The 19,232-nt window shown below is 53.1% G+C and overlaps 1 protein-coding gene across 1 annotated transcript; it reads right to left on the reverse strand.

The window, feature by feature from the left end:
- Positions 1 to 1,180: 1,180 nt before the first annotated feature.
- Positions 1,181 to 18,433, reverse strand: Col6a1 (collagen, type VI, alpha 1). The gene is made up of 35 exons (NM_009933.4): positions 18,209 to 18,433; positions 17,328 to 17,457; positions 15,765 to 15,965; positions 14,205 to 14,364; positions 13,792 to 13,920; positions 13,652 to 13,672; positions 13,477 to 13,497; positions 13,350 to 13,394; positions 12,012 to 12,065; positions 11,514 to 11,558; positions 11,368 to 11,394; positions 10,906 to 10,932; positions 10,762 to 10,806; positions 10,448 to 10,501; positions 10,184 to 10,246; positions 9,789 to 9,851; positions 9,651 to 9,704; positions 9,518 to 9,553; positions 9,108 to 9,170; positions 8,650 to 8,712; positions 7,660 to 7,722; positions 7,384 to 7,446; positions 7,047 to 7,097; positions 6,803 to 6,838; positions 6,503 to 6,565; positions 6,262 to 6,327; positions 6,015 to 6,050; positions 5,574 to 5,610; positions 5,254 to 5,262; positions 4,657 to 4,790; positions 3,964 to 4,073; positions 3,672 to 3,855; positions 3,351 to 3,528; positions 2,735 to 2,764; positions 1,181 to 2,570 (listed from the first exon to the last, which is right to left on the reverse strand). The coding sequence occupies exons 1-35, from the start codon at positions 18,300 to 18,302 to the stop codon at positions 1,948 to 1,950; spliced, it is 3,078 nt and encodes a 1,025-aa protein (NP_034063.1). The 5' UTR covers positions 18,303 to 18,433; the 3' UTR covers positions 1,181 to 1,947.
- Between the last annotated feature and the right edge of the window lie 799 nt (positions 18,434 to 19,232).

The raw sequence follows: 19,232 nt of genomic DNA on the forward strand, positions 1-19,232 counted from the left end.
GCTTTCTCTGTGCATTTTTTTATTCCCTGAAGTAGGCTTTTATGACTGTGTGTAATGGACTCTACTGTGGATGTCTCCACACCCTAGGTCCACACCATTGCCTCTGGGCCAACCATTCTGCTTCCTCTCCTCACAAGGCAGTGGGGACTCTAATGGATGTATGCCACTTGGCCAGATCTGCATCTGTAGCCCCTACCCTGCAGGAAGGCTTTGCAGAAGCCATTAGCCACCTCCTGGCCAAGACCACAGCCAGCACCATGGTAGACTCCCACCTCATTCTGAATATCTAGGTACCTTCTTCAGCTTCCCTTATGGACTTTTGGGGGAGTGATCTTAGAACCAGATCTAGTAGACCCTTGTCTATTTGGTCTTCATCCAGTTGGATCTGATTTAATCTGGTTGGAGCTGGTTTTATCTATTTGGACATAGATTGGGCTAGTGAAATATGGTTGGATCTAGTTGGTTCTGGATCTGAGTTGGTCTGTTATTAACTAGTATACTCTAATCTGGTTAGATCTGGTTTGGTCTGATTGGGTATGGTTTGAACTTGTGTAATCTGTTTGGACTGGCATATTCTAGTTAGGTTTAGTTTATTCCAGTTTAATCTGGTTAGATCCCATTTGTTCTAAGTTACTCTAGTTGGGTCTGGTGCTGTTTATTTTAATCTGGTTGGATATGGTTTAGTCTGATTTAATCTGGCAGAGTGCAGTTCGGTCTAGTGTATCTAGTTGAATCTGATTTATATCTGGCTTGTATTTGTTTGGGCCTGGTGTCAGATCTCACTGGGATATGGTCTAATCAGGTTATATTTGGTTAGGTCTGGTGTAATCTCATCAGACATCATTTGGTCTGGTTATTCTGGTTGGATCTGGTTTAATTTGGTTGAATTTTGTTGGAACTAGGATAAAACTGATTGGATCTAGTTGGGTCTCGAGTTATCTTTTTGGGCAAGCCATCAACCCTAAGTGTCTCTCCATTGTGTGCTGCAGGGTGCTGTGTTCCTCAGTGCTACAGCTTCCTGATATGGGAAGGCCTGTAGGCCTCTGTGTTCTTCCTCTTAGAAACAGATGGGCAGTGTCTATGGGCCAGGGCAGCTTCTCCTCTGCCCTGTGGTATGTCTGGCATTGACTTCTCTTTCCAAGTGTGTTGGGTAATGTGTTTGTAGATAAAGAGGCACGGAGAAAAATGGAAACCTTTATTAGCAGAGATAGCTGGCTTGGATCAGATTACGGGGAATGTGGGGGAGCCATGAAGAAACTAACTAAAGGGGAGCCTTTGGGGACCAGGGGGAGACAAGTCACTATTTTGAGGGAGAAAGCTCTGGATTGATTCTGACAGGACACTTGAGTGTGAACTGTCCAAGCTAAGCCTCTGGGTGTGTAGAGAGAGCCCTTACAGATAGATAGCACCTTTGCTTTCAGAGTGGAAGGACTAGCCACTAAGGACCAGACCAAGATGCATGTAGGTCACTGACAAGCACCTGATGAAGAGGAGGGGTCTCCTCCAAGTTTGTGTTTGGAACTCCTCCTGTGTTCAATTTCCTAAAAGCCATAATCCAGCAAGCTGAACTCATGAGAAGGTCTGCTTCATGTTGAGCATGGAAGACAGAACACAGACGGAAACTGCAGTGATGGTGTGAAGACACCACGGATAGGTTAGGGGCAGTGAGGAGGAAGACGAGATGGCTGGATCCAGCCCAGATGGGGGAGGGGTCAGCAAGATGGCCACCATGATGTACAAACCAAGGGCGGGATCTAGATAGGAGCTCAGGTGAGCCACAGGGGACATTACACAAAGCAAAGAGTGTGCATCTCAGCGTTCCCTTTAAGACAGTTGAGTTGACCAGTTGGGTCACATTTCCTATTCCTGTTTTGTCAGTGGGAAGGGCGGGAAGGCCTGTTGAAATGTGTCTCCATGCCATGTGTGTCCAGCCACGTGTGTGGCCCTCTAGCCCAGTGCCACCTTCCTGGAGACTGTCTGGTAGAGTACGCCACGTAGCAGGGCCTGGTAGTTTGGTACACGGAATAGGTGGCGCTCGCCAAAGGCCACGTCGTACTCTGCAGTCTTGCCAGTGACAAGCACACGGATGTGGGGCTCGTTCACCTGGGGTCCCACCACCACCACAAAGATCTCAATGCCTGCACGCTGGGCCTCCTGCACAGCCTTCTCAATGGCCTCTGCTGTGGCCCCCTGAGAGTTGCCGTCTGAAAACAACAGCACTCTCTTCTTGGTGGCACCTGACGAGGCTTCCCGGTAGAAACGAGTCACGTAGCTCAGAGCATCGTTGACGTCTGTGGCGTCGTTGATGAAATCCATGCTGTCCACAGAGCTGGCCAGCACTGTGTAATTCTGTAAGAACTGAAGAGCCGCCCGACCTGGCTGTTGCTGCCCCTGGCCACTATACTGTACCACGGCCACCCGCACATCCTGGGAAGGATCCGCCCTGCCTGCTGACAGGAATCGCTCAGCTAGGCGCTTGGCGAAGACCTTGGTGGTTTCGAAGTTGTGGCTGCCGACACTGGCTGAGCTGTCTAGCAGGATGGTGATGTCAGCCGGGGAGGAGAATGTGACTGTGGGGCAGAGAGGGTGGCCTGAGACTAGGCAGACTGCACAGGCCAGAGGGCACCCAGATTTTCAGAGCTGCCAAGCCCCCGAGAAGAGTGCCCAGAGCCCTGAGGGACCCTTAATCAGGTCCTGCCTTCCCTACCCTGTCTCAGCACATCCTTGTACTCACTTGGACAGGTATAATCCGGACACTTCTTATCTGTAAAGAAAAAAATACAAAATAACCTGAATAAGTCCACTATCATGTGAGCCATCTGAGTTCTGCTTTGGTCGGCTGCCTATGACGATGGACAGACAGACAGACAAGCGGTGACCTAGCATCATTTCCTGGTCCTGGCTCCAAAATACTGAAAGGAGGAGTCGGGCCCTTGGCCTTCTCTTAAAAGGGGGAAACTGAGTCTCAGAGGGGAAGAGGTAGTTTGCTGTTCCATGCCACTAATCAACTGCCCGTCATGAATCTGGCACAAAGTACATCCCTTGACCAAGTTGTCCACAGCATGGAGTCAGACCAGTCATAAGGCTGACAAACAGTGTGTCCATGGTGTTGGGGGCAAGGGCTTTTTCCCATGCGTGTAGCATGAGAACAGCTGTCCTCATGTTGCTCTGCTAGGCCAGGGGTCACCCTGGACAGTGCCATACAGCCAGGACACAATCTTTCTCGAGGTAAAAAGTGCCAGGCACATTGTGAGGACTGTTTCTAGCCCTACAGTCCCTGAAAGCAGAGGAGGCATGTCTAAGACAGATGTAGGCACTGCCCATTCAGCCTGTTGACCACCAGCACCCACCTATACAGATCTGGGCTGTTATGTTCTTCAGAAAGCCGTCATCGAGAAGCTCTGCATAGTTCTCCTTCACCAGGGAGATACCTGGCCGACCTTGCGATAAGCCTTGGCAGGAAATGACATTGAGCTGGTCGGAGCCCGCCACAAAGCCAAACACATCCTTGATTCCCACAGAAACTACCTGTAGAGGACAGGGTTGCATGGATCAGCTGATCCTGGACTTCCCCTCCCCTGGAGAGCAGCCCCCACCTCCACCCCGTGCTTGCAGGAGCACCCTGCTACCCTTCCCCGTTCAGCCACCGCTGGGGTTATGCAACTGCCCACCTGAATGTCTGCACCACAGAGCACACTGAGAGGTGTCGTGTCCCGTTGAGTGTCAGAACGTCCATCCGTAATGACCAGGGCAATTCGGTTGTTCTGTGTGGGTGGGAGTAGCCGGTCCCGGGTGTACTGCAGCGCTTCTCCGGTGAATGTGCCACCAGCCATCCATTGTAGCTTCTTGACAGCTCTACACAAGCAGATAGGCAGGCCAGGGTCAGAGCCATGGTCAGGGTCCTGGCTAGGCCAGCCTGCTAGAGGCCTGGGAATGGGGCGGAGATCTTGGGGATGCTCTTACTCTTTGAAGTCCTGGGCGTTGCGGACGTTGGGGCTCCGCATGTCCACGTGCTCTTGCATCTGGTTGTGGCTGTACTGTACCACGCCCGCGTGAGACTGCCCTGGCTCAAACTGTGGGAATGACACCATTGGGTCTGGAGTCCAACACCACTATGTCTTAGAGTCCCAGCCTTCCAAGGACCTCTACCCCGAGGCCCAAGACCCCTGCTCATTCACCCAGAGCCCTCCATAACTACTCCCCAGATCCACAAGCCTCTGTACATGGCCCTCCAAGGTTCTGTCCTTAAAGGATAAGCTCTGGACCCACTATCAGGATTCTCTGTGTGGTGAGAATACATATTGTGTGTGTGTGTGTGTGTGTGTGTGTGTACATACATACATATGTATGTACATATATGTGTGTATATGTAGATATACATATATATACACATATATGCATCTTCCATATATATCTCTACCATACATACATATATATCTTCCATATATATGTGTGTGTGTGTGTGTGTGTGTGTGTGTGTATACACTATATATATTTCCATGGACATTAAGGATGAACTGTTTGACTTTGTTGAAGGGTCCGGCCAGCTCAATGTATACGTCAATCAATGTTTACAGTGGTGAGCCTAGAAGCTTTGGTGGAGGGGACCAGCTCTCTGTTGGCCCTACCTGTGGTCCCAGGTTGGCTTGTACTCACTTTGACCAGCTCATCCTTGCTCAACCGGTCAATGACCTTGATGATGAAGTCCTTGGCAATCTCAAAGTTCTGTAGGCCAATGCTCTCCGAGCTGTCCAGCACGAAGAGGATGTCAATGGGTCCACATGTGCACTCTAGGGAGGGGGATGGGCAGCCCTTAGTGCCCTTCTATGGGCTTCCCTCCGTATTCCACGGTCCCACCCCTGTGTCCTGGGATCTGCATGGTGGATCATGACTCCTCTCCCATGTCTCCTTGGGAGCTAGGCTTGTCAGGCTGGCCTCCTCTTGACCAGACCCGACAGTTGCTACCCTTGCTCCTTCATCCCAGCTCTGAGCCTGTGGATAAGACAGGCCTAGAGGTCTGCTTCCTGCTTCAGCCTGTTGATGGTTACTTGAAACATTAGGGAGAAAGGCCAGGGATCAGCAGCTTCCTAGGAGGCCTGACCCCAGGGCACTGCTCACTGGGAAGGGAAACAGCAGAGCAAGCGTGTGGTTGAGTGCCTTGCAGGGCTGCAGCATGGCTGGCCAACTGCAGAGCCAGGATGAGTCTACTTATCATTGCACAGGGACTCCCAAGATCGAAGAGACATCACTCACCACAGCAGGCTGAGGAGAGAGGAGAAAAGGCACTAAATAGGACAGCTCTGGCATACAAGGTGCCCTGTCCTGCTCTGCCTGGCTTCACCTAGCTCTGGCCAGGTCCTCAGCATATTAGTCTCTGAAATCTCAGAGGGTGTGTAGCCCAGCTCTGGTTCTGGAGTAGGAGACCTGCCAATTTCAGTAGAGCCTAGGCCCTGCCCATCTATATCTCCCAATTTCTGAGACCCTTCTGGAGCAGAAGCCTGGGCCTTGTAGCTGGTAGGAACTTGCTGGCTCTTTAAAAAAAAAAAAAGGCAACCTGTGATCCAAATACTCACAGCACATTTTCATGATGATATCCAGGATCTCACACTCCTAGGGAAAGAGGTGAGATTGTTAACAAGGCTTGGGCTGAGGCCATTCCTGCTGGTCCCTGGGCACCCCTGGGGATTGGATCTATCCAGGGACTCCTCCCAGCCTAGAATGTTCCTGACTTTACCCCCTAAGAACATAAGCTATGGTGCAGTTACCAACACATAGCTGCCATGTGTTCCCCCATGGCCAGATGTCTCCCACAGTTGTTACCTGTGTCCCCTGAAGTCATCACAAGCCTCAACTATAGTTGTGTATGTCTGTAGCCTGGGTACAAGGCTTCAAGCCTCTCTCTCCAGCTGCCCCCCAACTGCCCCCAGCTGGGAACAGTTTTCATTAATGTTCTCATTCAGATCCATGGTCATAACGGTCAGCCCCAAGATCTTATTTACAGACGCTGTACTTACATCTGGCCCAGGTGGTCCCACATGTCCTGGAGGTCCCTGTCAGAGCAACAGCAGATCAAGACTTTAAATGGGGAGCTTGGATCAACGGAGCCCATGGATTCTTAAACTATATGTCCTCTGGGGACCTCAGTGTCCCTAATTGCCCTTGGGGCAAGTCTGGTCCCCTTGGTCTTTTGGTTCCTGCCTCTAGTTACTTTATCTTTTCTTTGCTTCTAAAGAAGCCAAGCCCTCCAGCTATATCACCTACCTGGGGTCCTTCTGGGCCTCGGTATCCCTTTGCCCCTTTGACCCCACGGGGTGAAATGTCGTTGTTCTGGAAGGAAATGGAATGGGATTAGCAGGAACAGCCATGTATATCAGTTGCCCAGACTCCAGCCCAGCTGCTCTGGTCCCTCATCTCCAGCCTGCCCTTTGCCACTGTTCCAGTGAGCAAAGCCTGCAGGGTTGGAATGCTAGAGAGAGTCTTCCCCTCACCCCGCCCCACTTACATCCTCTCCTGGGTCTCCCACTTCACCCTCATCCCCCTTGAGGCCAGGGTAGCCTTTTGTGCCCTGCAGGAGACAACATATATTGGTTAGTGGGATCTTGGGAGTAAAGGAGGCAGAGAAGGTAGATGTGATATGGTGGGGGTGTTTCTGAATTCAGTGGTGCAACCTCAGGGTCACATGTAAGTGAATGTGCATGATGCCTGGTATCATGTGGGAAGGTGCTCACGGAGTGTTGATTGTGCATGTGAGCAGTGTGGGCCTACATACATGGCCTGTCAGAGGCACGGTAGAGATACTCACATTTAGCCCAGGAGGGCCTCTGTTGCCTGGATACCCCTGTGAAGAAGGATAGGATGGTTATACTAAGCTCCACTGGGGAGAGCAGCCAAGTGAAAACAACAGGTGGATGTGCCCAGGGTTGGCAGAATCCCAGGTCCAAATGCCGGGACTAACTGATAGCTCTGGTCTATCCCAACCATCCAGATGTCCAGCTTGGCCCGAGGGATACCAAAGGAGGCTTGATAAACATGTCTCTGATACTCACAGGGAAGCCGGGGAAACCTTCCGTGCCGTTTCCTGGTGGTCCATCCTCACCCTGAAAGAAGGTAGAGTTGCTGTCATCATGCCAGATGGCAGCGAAATGGCTGGGGACAGCTGTGTCCCCAGAGCTGCTCCTGTCATTCAAGGAGCAGCCCCCTCCCCGGGTCTACCCCGAGCTGAACCTTAAAGCAAGAGAGTCTTGAATGAGGCATCCTTACTCTTGAGACCCAGCTGTGGATGCCCCTCAACACCTCTCTCAGGGGCAAGTATGGCAAGTCTCAGCTGCCAGAGTCTCTGATGAACAGCAGTAGCCCAGCAGGGTTGTTCTCCCAAATACTTACTCTCTCACCCATCAGTCCGGGGTCTCCAGGAGGACCAACAGGTCCTGGGGCTCCTCTGAGGCCCTATAGGAGAGGAACAGGTAATTGCTAGGTCATAAAGAATGTAAGTTTGGGCTGCACTATCCTTCTCTGGGACCCTCTTAGGGCAAGAGAGAGAAGACTGGGTGTAAAGAAACGGGGTGGGGGTAGGGAGATACTGCAAGCCTAGGGGACTCCTCAGGGTGACACTCAGGGGTAGCCTAGGTGAATAGCAGAGAAGAGAGGACAAGTTCTTACCTCAGGACCTGGAGGACCCTCATCACCTCGGTATCCTTTAGGTCCAATGGGGCCAGCCTCACCCTAGAAGATTAAGAACTATGAGAGTTCAGCTCACCACCCCTGGGCCACATCTGTTTGTCTTCCCTGAGAACTGAGAGTCCCAGGCCATGGGCTCCGTCGTTGTCATCTAGGGCCCTGGGCACAGGGGCATAGGACCCTTGGGGCCTCAGGACAGGTGTGGCCAGTGGCCAGTGGCTAGTATGGGGTACGGTCAGGCCGGGCTCCCTGCATGTCTTTCTAGTATCCATGTGGGAGCCTTTACTTTAGGTGTCAGGGTGTGTGGATGTCCCTTTTGTTCAGGGGACCTTAATGGCTGTACTTTCCTGGGAAGTACCTCTAGCCCTGTAGAACCTCCATATGAAGTGGGTTCTCTCACCAAGACTTCCACCCCTTCCCTACTAGACACAAGCAAGGTCAACTCCAGACTCAAGCTATGTCTGTCCCTGCCTCGTTCCTTCCAGATGGCTCTGAGGGGTGCTGGTGACCTGAGGACCCCAGTGTCTCCAGAATGAGCCTGACTGCCTTCCAGGGATGCAAAGAGCTCACCTCCATTCATCCTGTAGCCTAGGAACTCATATCAGTCCTCACCAACCTAGTCTCCCTCCCTGTTGTAGCCAGGTCTCTATTACCCATCACTACCCCCCCGCCCCCCCCCACACGCACTACCAGGCCCTGTGAACATAACAGCTCAAGGTCAGAGATCTAAGGTTATGGCATGGAGCCTACAAGTGCCTGCATCGCATGACCTCCACTACATTTCTTGGCCTCATGCTAAGCACTGACACACATTCATGCCCAGCCAAACCAGGCTAGCATGGACACATATCTATGGGAGGACCCCCCTCCCCCACCATGCTGAGCCACTGGGAACATTTCCTTTGAAGACCCGAGTGAAACTCTTGGCGTAGTTCGGCGTCATGGCTCCCTATAATGTATCAGGCTTCCTACCGAGTCTCCAGGGATGCCGACGGGCCCCTCTCTTCCTTGGTCACCCTGTGGTCCAGCTTCACCCTAGGGAGAAATAAGCCAATGAGTGTAGAGGTAGAAGCCATGTGGCCACCAGTAGTTTGCTCTAAGAAGAGCCACTGTCTTGGTGGCGAGTAATTGGGGCACTCTAGTGAGGGTTGCCTGGGTCTGTTGAACTCAAAACTGGAGGCCAAGGCTGGCCCTACCTGCAGCTTCTCCTTCTCCAGATGCGCCCACTAATGAGCAAGCCTCTGACAGGATTTGGATTGATGCCCTACCTTGGATGCCCTGGCAGAGCCCTGGCAGTTCCAGCCCTCCATCGGAAAGCAGGAGAGCTGAGGCATAGACACCTATGAGGTGGCATGGCTGGCCCTGCGGATCTATGCTCAACTCTGTCCAGCCTCAGTGTTCCCCCTAGACAGTCCCAAGGCACGACTCACCGGGTCTCCCCTTGGTCCTCTCACACCAGGGGTCCCCCGAGGTCCTCTTTCACCAGGGCCACCCTGTGTGAAGAGAAACAGATGTGAGGGTGCCTACGTTCCACTGTTAGGAAGGGTGGGTGGAAGAAGCTTGAGAGCTAGGCCTTATGATCTCAGCAGCTGACTCTGTGGTCATGTGAGACCAGCCCATGGGTAGGCCTCTGTGTTCCTCAGGCCACCTATCTCCAGAGATGCCCCAAGTGACCCAAAGGCCAGCACACAAGGTGAAATCTACAATGCCTGGTGTCTGGCTTCCCACCTAGCCAAGGCATGTACTAAGGACCTCCTAAGACCAGGCCCAGGCCAAGCTCACACAAGCCTCTCCTGGCAATGGGGAAGACAGCAGCGACAGTACTATCCAGCCGACTCACCCTCTCTCCAGGGGCACCGTCTGGGCCAGCATTTCCCTGGGACAAGGAGGAATAGCTCACGTTAGTTTGTGCACTAGCCTGCACTCAGTCTGTATGTGGGGATGGAAGCTGGGGAAGAATAGAGACAACTCACTTCATCACCGGCCTCTCCTTTTTCTCCGGGGGGACCAGGCTCTCCAGGATCACCCTGGGGGAGGACAAGTTGAGAATGACCACAATCCCCAGTGTCCATGAGGCTGATCCCATCCCGCCTCATGCCACTCCCTCTCACCTCATCTCCAGGTGACCCTGAGTTCCCTGGTCTCCCAGCCTCACCGTCTGCTCCAGCTTCACCCTGGGGAAGGTCAGGGGTCAGGGGTCATGGGTCCATACAGTGAAAGCCACACCACAGCTTAGTGACTATGCTCTATTACCCTAACCTCGGGCCACCGCAACCAACTCTGGAAGAGTTCTGACCTCCCAGGATCCTCCAAGTCACCCACACAGCTGCAGAGCACAGTCTTGACCATCACAGCCTCAAACCTTCTCAGGTTCAGACCTGAGATGTTGGGTAGTGAACGGCAAACTCCAGGCTGCCATTCAAGGCTTTATGGCTTTGCTGCTCTGAGCCAGGCTTGGTCCTCACACTGTGGGTCTCAGGAGGAATGCTTGACACCTGTCTCTTACCTTTTCTCCCTTCATCCCAAAGGCACCAGCATCACCCTTGGGACCCGGGGGTCCTTGAATGCCCTGGTGGGAAGATGGAGAAGCAAATTGGAGCTAGCCAAGACTCTCATGGGCCCCAGACAAGTGGCCACCCTCAGACTGAGCAAATGAATCAAATGACTCCACGTAGTGCTCTCTCATTGGGAGGAGTCAATACAGCAAGGGCTGGACCAAGTTCCTAAGAACCCACAATTCCGAGACATAGGGGTAGAGGAGGTAACTTACATCAAATCCTGGGGAGCCCTTGCAGCCCGGTAGTCCTGGGTACCCCGTCTCTCCCTGGAAGGAGAAGAAAACGTCAAGATTGGAATGGTTGAGTGGAGGCTAGAGTTCTGTTCATCCAACCCCCCCCCCCCGCACCCGAACATCAGGAGCCCTCTGAGATCAAGTGGCTCGCTTGGGGTTTACTAGGACCTGGGTCTTGGCAGGAAACATCACCCAGCTCACACCTCCAGGTTTCCCAGGAAAGCCTGCTATGGGAACTGCACCCATCCTAGATAGCACACCCCACCCTCCCAGCCCTCCCGCCTCAGCATTACCTTCATGCCGTCGACCCCGTCGATTCCGCGCTTGCCTTTCTCGCCCTGTGAGGCACGGAGACGCAAGAAGGTTAGATGGAGGCCAGATGTCACTAGCACTGGCCCCATGGACAGCATCTATGTCCTTGGTCCGTCCACACTCACCTTGTAACCTTTCGGTCCTCTGGAACCCTGTGGAAACAGGAAGAAGAGGGTCAGAGGGCGGCACCCACTGCACCTCCATTCTCCCATTAGGTGGGAGGGCGACACCACCCCCACCAACCCAAGAAAGCGGGGGGAATTGGAGATCAGGGACACAGGGTAGAATAGGTAGAAAAGACAACAGGGTCTGTGTTCTGAGAGTCTCCAGGAACTGTCCACTGAGGTAACATGACACTCCCCACCCCCATCCTCTCTGACCCAGGTGGCCTGAGGCTGCAGCAGAACTCACCTGGTCTGTCTCTAAAGACCACCCACATTCCCCCAGAGGCATAGAGAAGGCAAGGAGGGTCTTCCATTTCCCATGCTCCCCTCTGACAGGAACACCAGCTGCCTCCCCCTGATGCTGTCACTCAAGATAACGCTCTGTACTCGGAGGGACACACCCGAAAGCTGGCCCTCACTCACCTTCTCTCCACGGCTCCCCTTTTCTCCCTATGAGACAAACAGAAAAGGAAGGGATCTGTTATTGTTGCACACGGCAGCTTGGGCTTTGCTTCCAAAGCCTGATCCACCCCACCCAAGAGAGGCCATTGGACATTAAGGACACGTACCTTCATACCCTGGTACCCGACTGGTCCAAGATCCCCAGGTCGTCCCTGGAACACAACAAGAGATAGTCAGACATCCCTGGATAGCACTGGAAGGTCCTTCTCAGCCCACCTTACCCCTTGCTACAGCTAGACCCACACAGAATCCTTAAGGGAGCTGCTGTGGGGCCCCTGAAGGTCAGGAGGGAGCCCGGCACACCCAGGATGGAGGAGAGGTTATGCACCACACCCCAGAGGAAAGGGAGGGGGAGCCAGGACACCCGGGGGGGGGGGCGCTAGAAGGGAGAGAGATTTGCCAGGAGACTTATCATGGCTGAAAGCAGAGGCCCTCAGACTTGGTCAGCCTGAACCCTGGGGTACCTTTCTTCCCCCAACAAAAGACAGGCTGTGTGGTCTCTGTGCTCAGAATTATGCTTCTGGAAGTTTTTACAGCTCTGATGTCCAGCCTCAGGCTTGTCTGCCTTTGTCCCCACCCTCATGCAGACAGTAACCAATACTTACAGGGTCTCCAGCTTCTCCCTTCTCTCCCGGAAGACCTGGCTTTCCTCGCTCCCCCTGGAAGGCAGAGGAAATCAGCTCAGGGGAGACCAGGTCAGGAGCCACAGCCATCTGCTCTGGAAAGCTGGGCAAGACCCCTTGTGCATGAAAAGTTTCTTCAGAGCGATTCCATCCAGGCTCCAGAGTCGTCCTGGCCTTGGCTTCTGGACCTGCCTGGCATCTGGGAGTCTTACCCACCAGGGTCCTTATGCTGTGTCATCATGGCTGGATTTGGGCTTAGAGTTGTGCCTTTGCATCAAGGCTGAACTGATGATACGTTGCTCCAGGCCCAGAGGAACAGGGAGACCCAGCAGAGAGACTCCCCAAAGGGCCATAGAAGCTCTGTGGATGATGGCCATGTGGTAGGAAAACCATCCTAGACCTGACCTTCTGTAGGAACCAACACCGAGTGTCTCCCTCAGTGTTCAAATTTGTGCCACGTGAGTCACACCCAAGAGTCCCAGTTTCATTCCCAACTCCACCGGGAATGTCAAACAGATGCTGAGCTGACACTTAAGTCTGCAGGCAACCTTCTGGACCACAAGGAGCAGGCTTTTGCAACCCCAGTTCCCATACCCCAAACCCACATGAAGCCTGGACTTTCTCCCTGGATAAGGGCAACTGACAGCCAGTGTTGCATGTACCAGATGCCCAGGTAGGTAGGCACAGAGCTATGGCGTCCACTGTGGCCTGTCCCAATAAGAGTTATTTCAGACACCCAGTGTATGCATAATGATTATGTGTACAGTGTTCAGGTTATCCATCCTTGGCTTATTCCAATGCTGATTTCTCTGTCCCTAAATCTTGTTTCAATGTGGACTCGGCATTATAGCTTAGGTCAAGAATCTCCTATCTCACGTTTGTATAAACAGTTCTTACCATTTCCTCTCTGCCTTGTCAATAAATGCTGAACACCCAATGGCTGGCCAGAAGAGAGAACAGGGCAGGATTTCCACCAGCCAGGGGAAGGAGATGGGGTAAGAGAGTCAGATCAGTCAAGAGGATGATAAGAGGTTAGAACTACGAGGGAGGGGGCCAGAGAGAGGTCATAGAAACACACCTGAAGCTCAAAGAGCCAGACCAATAAGAAGAAGCAAGTATATTGGGATCACGGCTGGGAAATCGCCAGGTCAGCTTAAGAGGTTAATATACATCACTTAACTGCCCAGGTATTGAGACGCAGCTTGAAAGAAATCTTGGTTTCTCTGTGAGGTTATGGGGATTAGTATAAGGTGAAGAAATAAAGCCATGGATGAATTCACTGCTTCCACCTATATTAAAATAATTCCATTGACAATTTACCTCATACCCAGGGTCGCCTCGGGGCCCTGGAGGTCCTCTGGCAGCCTGAGGGAAACAAGAGAGACATTATTAACCCCAGATCCTAGACAGAGGTCCCAGGCCAGCAGAGAGGATGGACCACACTTACCTGGCACTCAAAAGAACAACACTGTGGAAGAGAAAGATAGGAGAGCAGTCAGAGACCAAACATGGAGAGGGAAGAGCCTGGACACCGTCCCCCCCACCAATAGCGGGCTCACAGCTAGAGCTAGGACCTGTGTAAGACCCAGGCCCTGACTCAGGTCTCAGAGGGAAGCACTTACCACTTGTTCCACGTTATTTTTCTGAAATGAAAATGAAAGAAAGAGTTACTCTCTCCAATGGGCATAGCCCTCCTTCCCCCTACTCCTGACCCCTGACCTCTGACCCCCTGACCCCTGACCGGGAAGATGTCCATGCTCACAATCATGTCCACAATGGTGTCAATGGTCTGGCTGATGACCTCTTCTGCATCGCGGCTATGCCCCCAGTCAGCTGCCGTGAAATTGCGCCGGTATGTGTGGTCTGTGGCAATGATACTTAGACGTGGCTCCTGAGAACGCAGGGAAGGAGAGATGAGTGAGTCACCTCCACAAAGCGATGCGCCACTGTGAACTGGGTAGTAGTTGTGGAACCCACACAGGGATACCCACGCTCCTCCCTTTGAAGGGCTAGGACTGTCTACTGGGGAGTCTTCACCCCAAGGGTCACACCAGGGACCCAGCAGACTATATGTACTCAAACAGTGACAGAAGAGAGGATGCCAGTGCTCTGGGGCCCAGGAGGCCAGAGGCCCTCCATCTGTGAGTTTGGTATAAGGGGAGGAGGGACTCTTACCAGGTGGTCAGGTGTGATGGCCACAGAAAAGACCTTGATGCCCAGGTGTTTGGCCTCATTTACTGCATCTTCCAGACCCCCGCATGGTTCCTTGTAGCCCTCTAGAGGATGCCCGTCGGTCACCACGATCAAGTACTTGTTCTCCTTCAGGTGGGAGCCCCTGGAGAGGCGAGCATGGTGAGGAGCTTCTCTAGGCTCAGAGCCTGGGAACCAGAGCTGAGGCCCAGGAGAAGAACCCAAGGCAGCTCTGGGCATGCTGTCTGTCCCCTGTCACCCAGGGACCAGGTTTTACCACTGATCACAATTATAAAGTATCCGGTCTCATGGGGTTACATGTCTGCAAGTATCACTTCAAGATACACACTTTCAGGAAAGACACTGGCCCTCAGCTTGCAACCCCTAAATGGGCATCATCTCAAGATGCCTTGGACCCCAAATCTCTGAGAACAAGAGGCCCGGGGTGACCCTGGGCTACCTGGGTAGTCCTGTGGAAGGTAATTGGTGTCAGATCTAGAGGGACTCAGACAGCCTTTGATTTTGTTTCACCCTAAAAAATGCAGTGGGCTTCCCCAAGGAAGAGGCCAGAGTGAAACAGGGACCCACACAGACAGACATGAGGTCTTTTCCACATGCTGGGAGCCATACCACGTGTATTCTAGAAAACCTGTCTTCACATTTATTCAGTGGGTTGCATGACGTGGCCAGGCTCTGGATTCCTAGGCCCCCAGCCCAGCCTTGCTTTCTTGCCTCATAAAGTTACACGAGATGAGAGCTAGGACCTGCCATCCCAGGCAGCATCACCACACATGGGTGTTGAGGTGGGTGCGCTAAATGAACCTTGGACTGGCGCTTAGCCTGGCAGCCATTTAAAGCTGGAGAATCTCAGCAAAGCCACAGAAGGGAGGTGTCATGAGGAGGCAGGTATGGCTCCCCTGCGCTGGCTGCACTGGGCAGCTGATGCTGAGGTGGGGTTGGGTAGATATGCAGCCTGTGCCTACCGGACTGGTCATGGGCACCCTGTGAGCACAGAGTTATAGCCACCCCTTGCCCATCAGCTCAACACCTGGGCCATTACAGAAAGGCATCTAGCCGGGTGAGGAGAGATCCTCAGACCCACGCAGGATAGCAAGGGAGACAGAAGCCACGCCCCCTGCTGCTAAAGGACTTCGGCTGGGTGGTCCCAGGGCTGGACTGTCATAGCCGTTCTGCAATAACTGGCTTCTCTCTCTGTATCTCCCATGGTCTCTCTCTGCTTCTCTATCCTTTAGTCACGAGAGACACATGGATGTGTGGTGATCGGGGCATGGCCCCGTGGTCCCTGCTGAGATTTGTGGCTGCAGGTGCATCACTCCCTCAGGCAAATTCTCTAGCCGTCGGCCCAGTGCTTGATGGGTAACAGGCAGCCTGCTGGAAGTTTACCTGGCCATGAAAACGGGCCAAGGAGGCCCTGTAGTACACAGGTTGAAAAGGCCTATGGGTAGAGAGCCACCTTAGACTGTCCCGGTTCACAGACACAATGGGTCCAGATTTGGCCATTGTAATTGGCCCTCCTCCACTCACCCTATGAGCAGCTCCTCCAGCCCCTTCTTAATGGCGCAGTCGGTGTAGGTGCCTTTCCCGAAGTACTTGACCGCATCCACGCTGGCCTTGAGCTCATCGCGGCCACTGGGCATGCGCGTGAGCCCTCGGATGATCTCCACCTCGTCACTGTAGTGCAGCGCACCCGCATTCCAAACCAGGTTGCGGTCACACCGGTAGTACCTGCGAGTTGTAGGTGAAATGAGGTGAGGGGAGCCCAGAGAGACCTCCCCACCCCCACCCCCAAGGACATGCTAACCCTTGACCTTCATGAAAGAACTTGCTGTCCCACCACCCAAGGGTACCACTGTGTCCCCATCTCACAGATAGGCAGGTGACTCGGGGTCCCATGACAGAAAGGGGTGGTCCCCATCCTGGGGCTATACAATGGGTATGGCTGTACAAACCAACTGAGTCTCAACTGAGACTTAAAGGTGACCCCCAGCTGGGGGTCCCAGACCACCACCACACACTGCAGAAGACTGGGTGGGACTAGAGTCAGGCACAAGCCAGATTTAACTAGAGCATGGTGGTTTCTGAAGTTGGTCGAGTTCCCTCTACCCTGCTCTGTAGCATCTGGCCCCACAGCTGTCTAGGATCTGAGATGGGGGCCCACATATGTATTTTCAAGAGACAGAGTGACCAAGGCCCCTATAGTGAAGCTAATAGAATTATATGTAGTTTCACCCCATTTCACAGGTGGGATCCTGAGACACCAGAAGCTAAGTAAAGGAATGGAGGAGACCCACTGTTATCTGTACTTAGATCAACTTTTTCCTCCCTACCAGGCTCAGACATTTTCCCTAAATTCAGGTCCCCGAGGTGGACAGCCTTGGGGGTAGCTGGATCACCCCAGTCTGCTGGAGCTCACTTATCTCCATGGGCAGAGAGCCCCGGGCCCTGGATGGGTAGTTAGCATGATTGAGGCCTAAGATAGCATGTATGGGCTAAGTTCCTGTCCTCACAGTGACTGACTGTGGGGACCCTGCTAGGGGAAGAGACTCACGATCTGCATCCTTCCTCAGGGCCTGCCCTCGGCCACACCCTCTGCTCCCAGTGCCCCGTTGAGGAGGGAGGGAGGAAGAGAGTGAATGAAGCATGCTATGTCCCACAGTCCCCTCCTCCCAGGCCCTGTGATGAAGACACTGGGGATGTTCAGCCCAGGACTTAGGTGAAGGCTCTAGTGCCCATGTGGACAGGTGGGAACTCTGGCCACAAGGCATAGCTACACATCTGGCAGACTCCTCAGACCCTGTCTGTGTGTTTGGAGTATGGAGACCTCACAACTCTATACTCAGAACGGTCTTCTCAGCCCTATTGACAAGGTGACTTCCCTCTCTCCCCGCTGTCCCTTCTCCCACCCACTCATCCTCTCTCCTGTCCCTCTGAGCTGCAGAGACATGGGATGGAGCTCTGGACAGCTTCTGGAATGTGGAGTTAAGGCTCAGCTCTACCTGCAGGTCCAGTCCCCCACCCCCACCCCCACCCCTACCCCCACCCCAGGACCACAGAGCTACAGGACAGGCCAAGGCAAGCTCATTCTACCTGTCTCTCAGGTTGTCAATGAAGCGCTTAGTGAAGGACTTCACCTTGTCCACCAAGGCCCCATAAGGTTTCAGCCTCAAGGCCACACTCTCCGAGGTGTCGAGCACGAAGAATAGATCCACAGGGCAGTCTGAGCCAGAGAAGATCCCATGAGCCATGCTCTGAGCCCCACTGGGGGCACAAGGCCCCATTCACATATCCCCATTCTGGCCAGGGGCTTCCTGGCCAGACACCATCCATTCTCACCAGCAGAGCTCCGAGCAGGTGATCAGTGCAGCCCCAGCCCCTCACCTGCCTGGTGGGTAACACCCAGCAGGGTCTGAGTGAGAGCCAAGTCTCAGGGTGTCCTGTCCTTGGACAGAGCCTTGCTCAGTTACAGTGGCCTTGGCCAGTTACAGAGTGCAGGGGCTGCCTGGGAGAACTGGACTATTTCTCCTTATGGTCTCAACCCAAAGCCACCAGATCTATGACCTCCCCCTGAGTTGTGAAGAGGCAGGTTACCTATGCTGGCTATCAAGCAAAGAGAGATTATCAGTCATTCGCTCAGGACAGAAATGGACCAGGCTCCCCTTGCTGCTCAGTCCCTCTGGAGTTTACCAACCTGTCATCTCCCTAGCATGGCAAGATTCGGGGTGACAGGACTCCAGGGCCTTTTGGCTGGGAGCCGGGTATTATATAGCTGCTTCAAGACAGGAACCAAATAGAATGCAGGCTTGGACAAGGGGAAAGTCCCCTTCTTAGTGGCTCTCCACAAGATTAAGACAAAGGGTGGGGGGGAGGTGGGACACCGGACAGTACCTTGTGGGGTATTGAGCCCCATCAACTTTCAGGCCTTCAGGCAGCTAAACACAGCACACAGGGAGCACAGCCAGTTTACTCACCTTGGAAGGCAATCGCTTTGGAGCCCTGGATGTCCTGTGTGGCCACCCAGCAGGCTTGTAGCAGCAGGGGCAGCAGAGCGTGGGCCAGCCTCATGTTTCTGGCTGGCCTGCGAGTCACCGTCAAATGTGGGCCAGGGTCAGGGTGGGCGCTGGGAAAGGCAGAGTGAGAGGTTGTCTCTGCTTGCTGCAGTCAGAGCCCAGAGCTGAGGAGAGAGCCAGGGAGGGTGGAGGGAGGGAGGGAGGGAGGTGCAAAGAGGGGAGGGATCAGGAGAGGAGGGGGAGAGGAAGGGGAGGGCCTCAAAGCTGAGTGAGTCACAGCATCAGCATCGGGTCTCTGGAACCTTGAAGAGAAAAAGGCCCTCTCCTCTCGGGTACTAGGCACCAGGACACTCCTGGGCTGTGGACTTCCTGTTGCTACGGTGTGTGGGATGTTTACCCACTCAGAGTCAACTGTCCAGTGTAACATAGAAGAAAATATATGGTGAACAAACTCTGTGATTCCCAAAAGAAGTTCCAGGAAATATTTCTGGTTGTTTCATTCCAAATACCGCCTTTGGGACTATGCAGCCCAGCTTTCTGGTGTGAGCCACAAACGTGGCTTTCTCCAGTGCTGGTGATTTCTGCGTAGCCGTCACTTTGGCTTAGTTAAATACTTAACTTGCAAAAGATATTTGATCTTTCGATCTTTATTATGGAAATCCAAGTTGTCAACACTAACCACATGGATGTATTTGTATAAGAGTCTCTTTTTATTTCTGTTTCTCTCTGTGTGTCTCTGTGTGTGTGTTGATAACATCTGGGCTCCAGATAAAGCCAGAACCATCCTTACCCAGAGCAAATTCCAGAAGAGTGGTATAGTCATTATAATACAAAAACTTGGTTACAAATTTCAGCATCATTAATAATAAAAGTCTGTAAAGAAAAGTGACAGTGACTCCTAGGACTCAGTGAGACTGTGTCCTTTGTCCTCCTCATGCCAGCCCTACAGTATATGTCACCATGGTGGACACATGTTCTTCCTGGC

This window comes from Mus musculus, chromosome 10 (genome assembly GCF_000001635.26).
Source record: "Mus musculus strain C57BL/6J chromosome 10, GRCm38.p6 C57BL/6J".
NCBI lineage: Eukaryota > Metazoa > Chordata > Mammalia > Rodentia > Muridae > Mus > Mus musculus.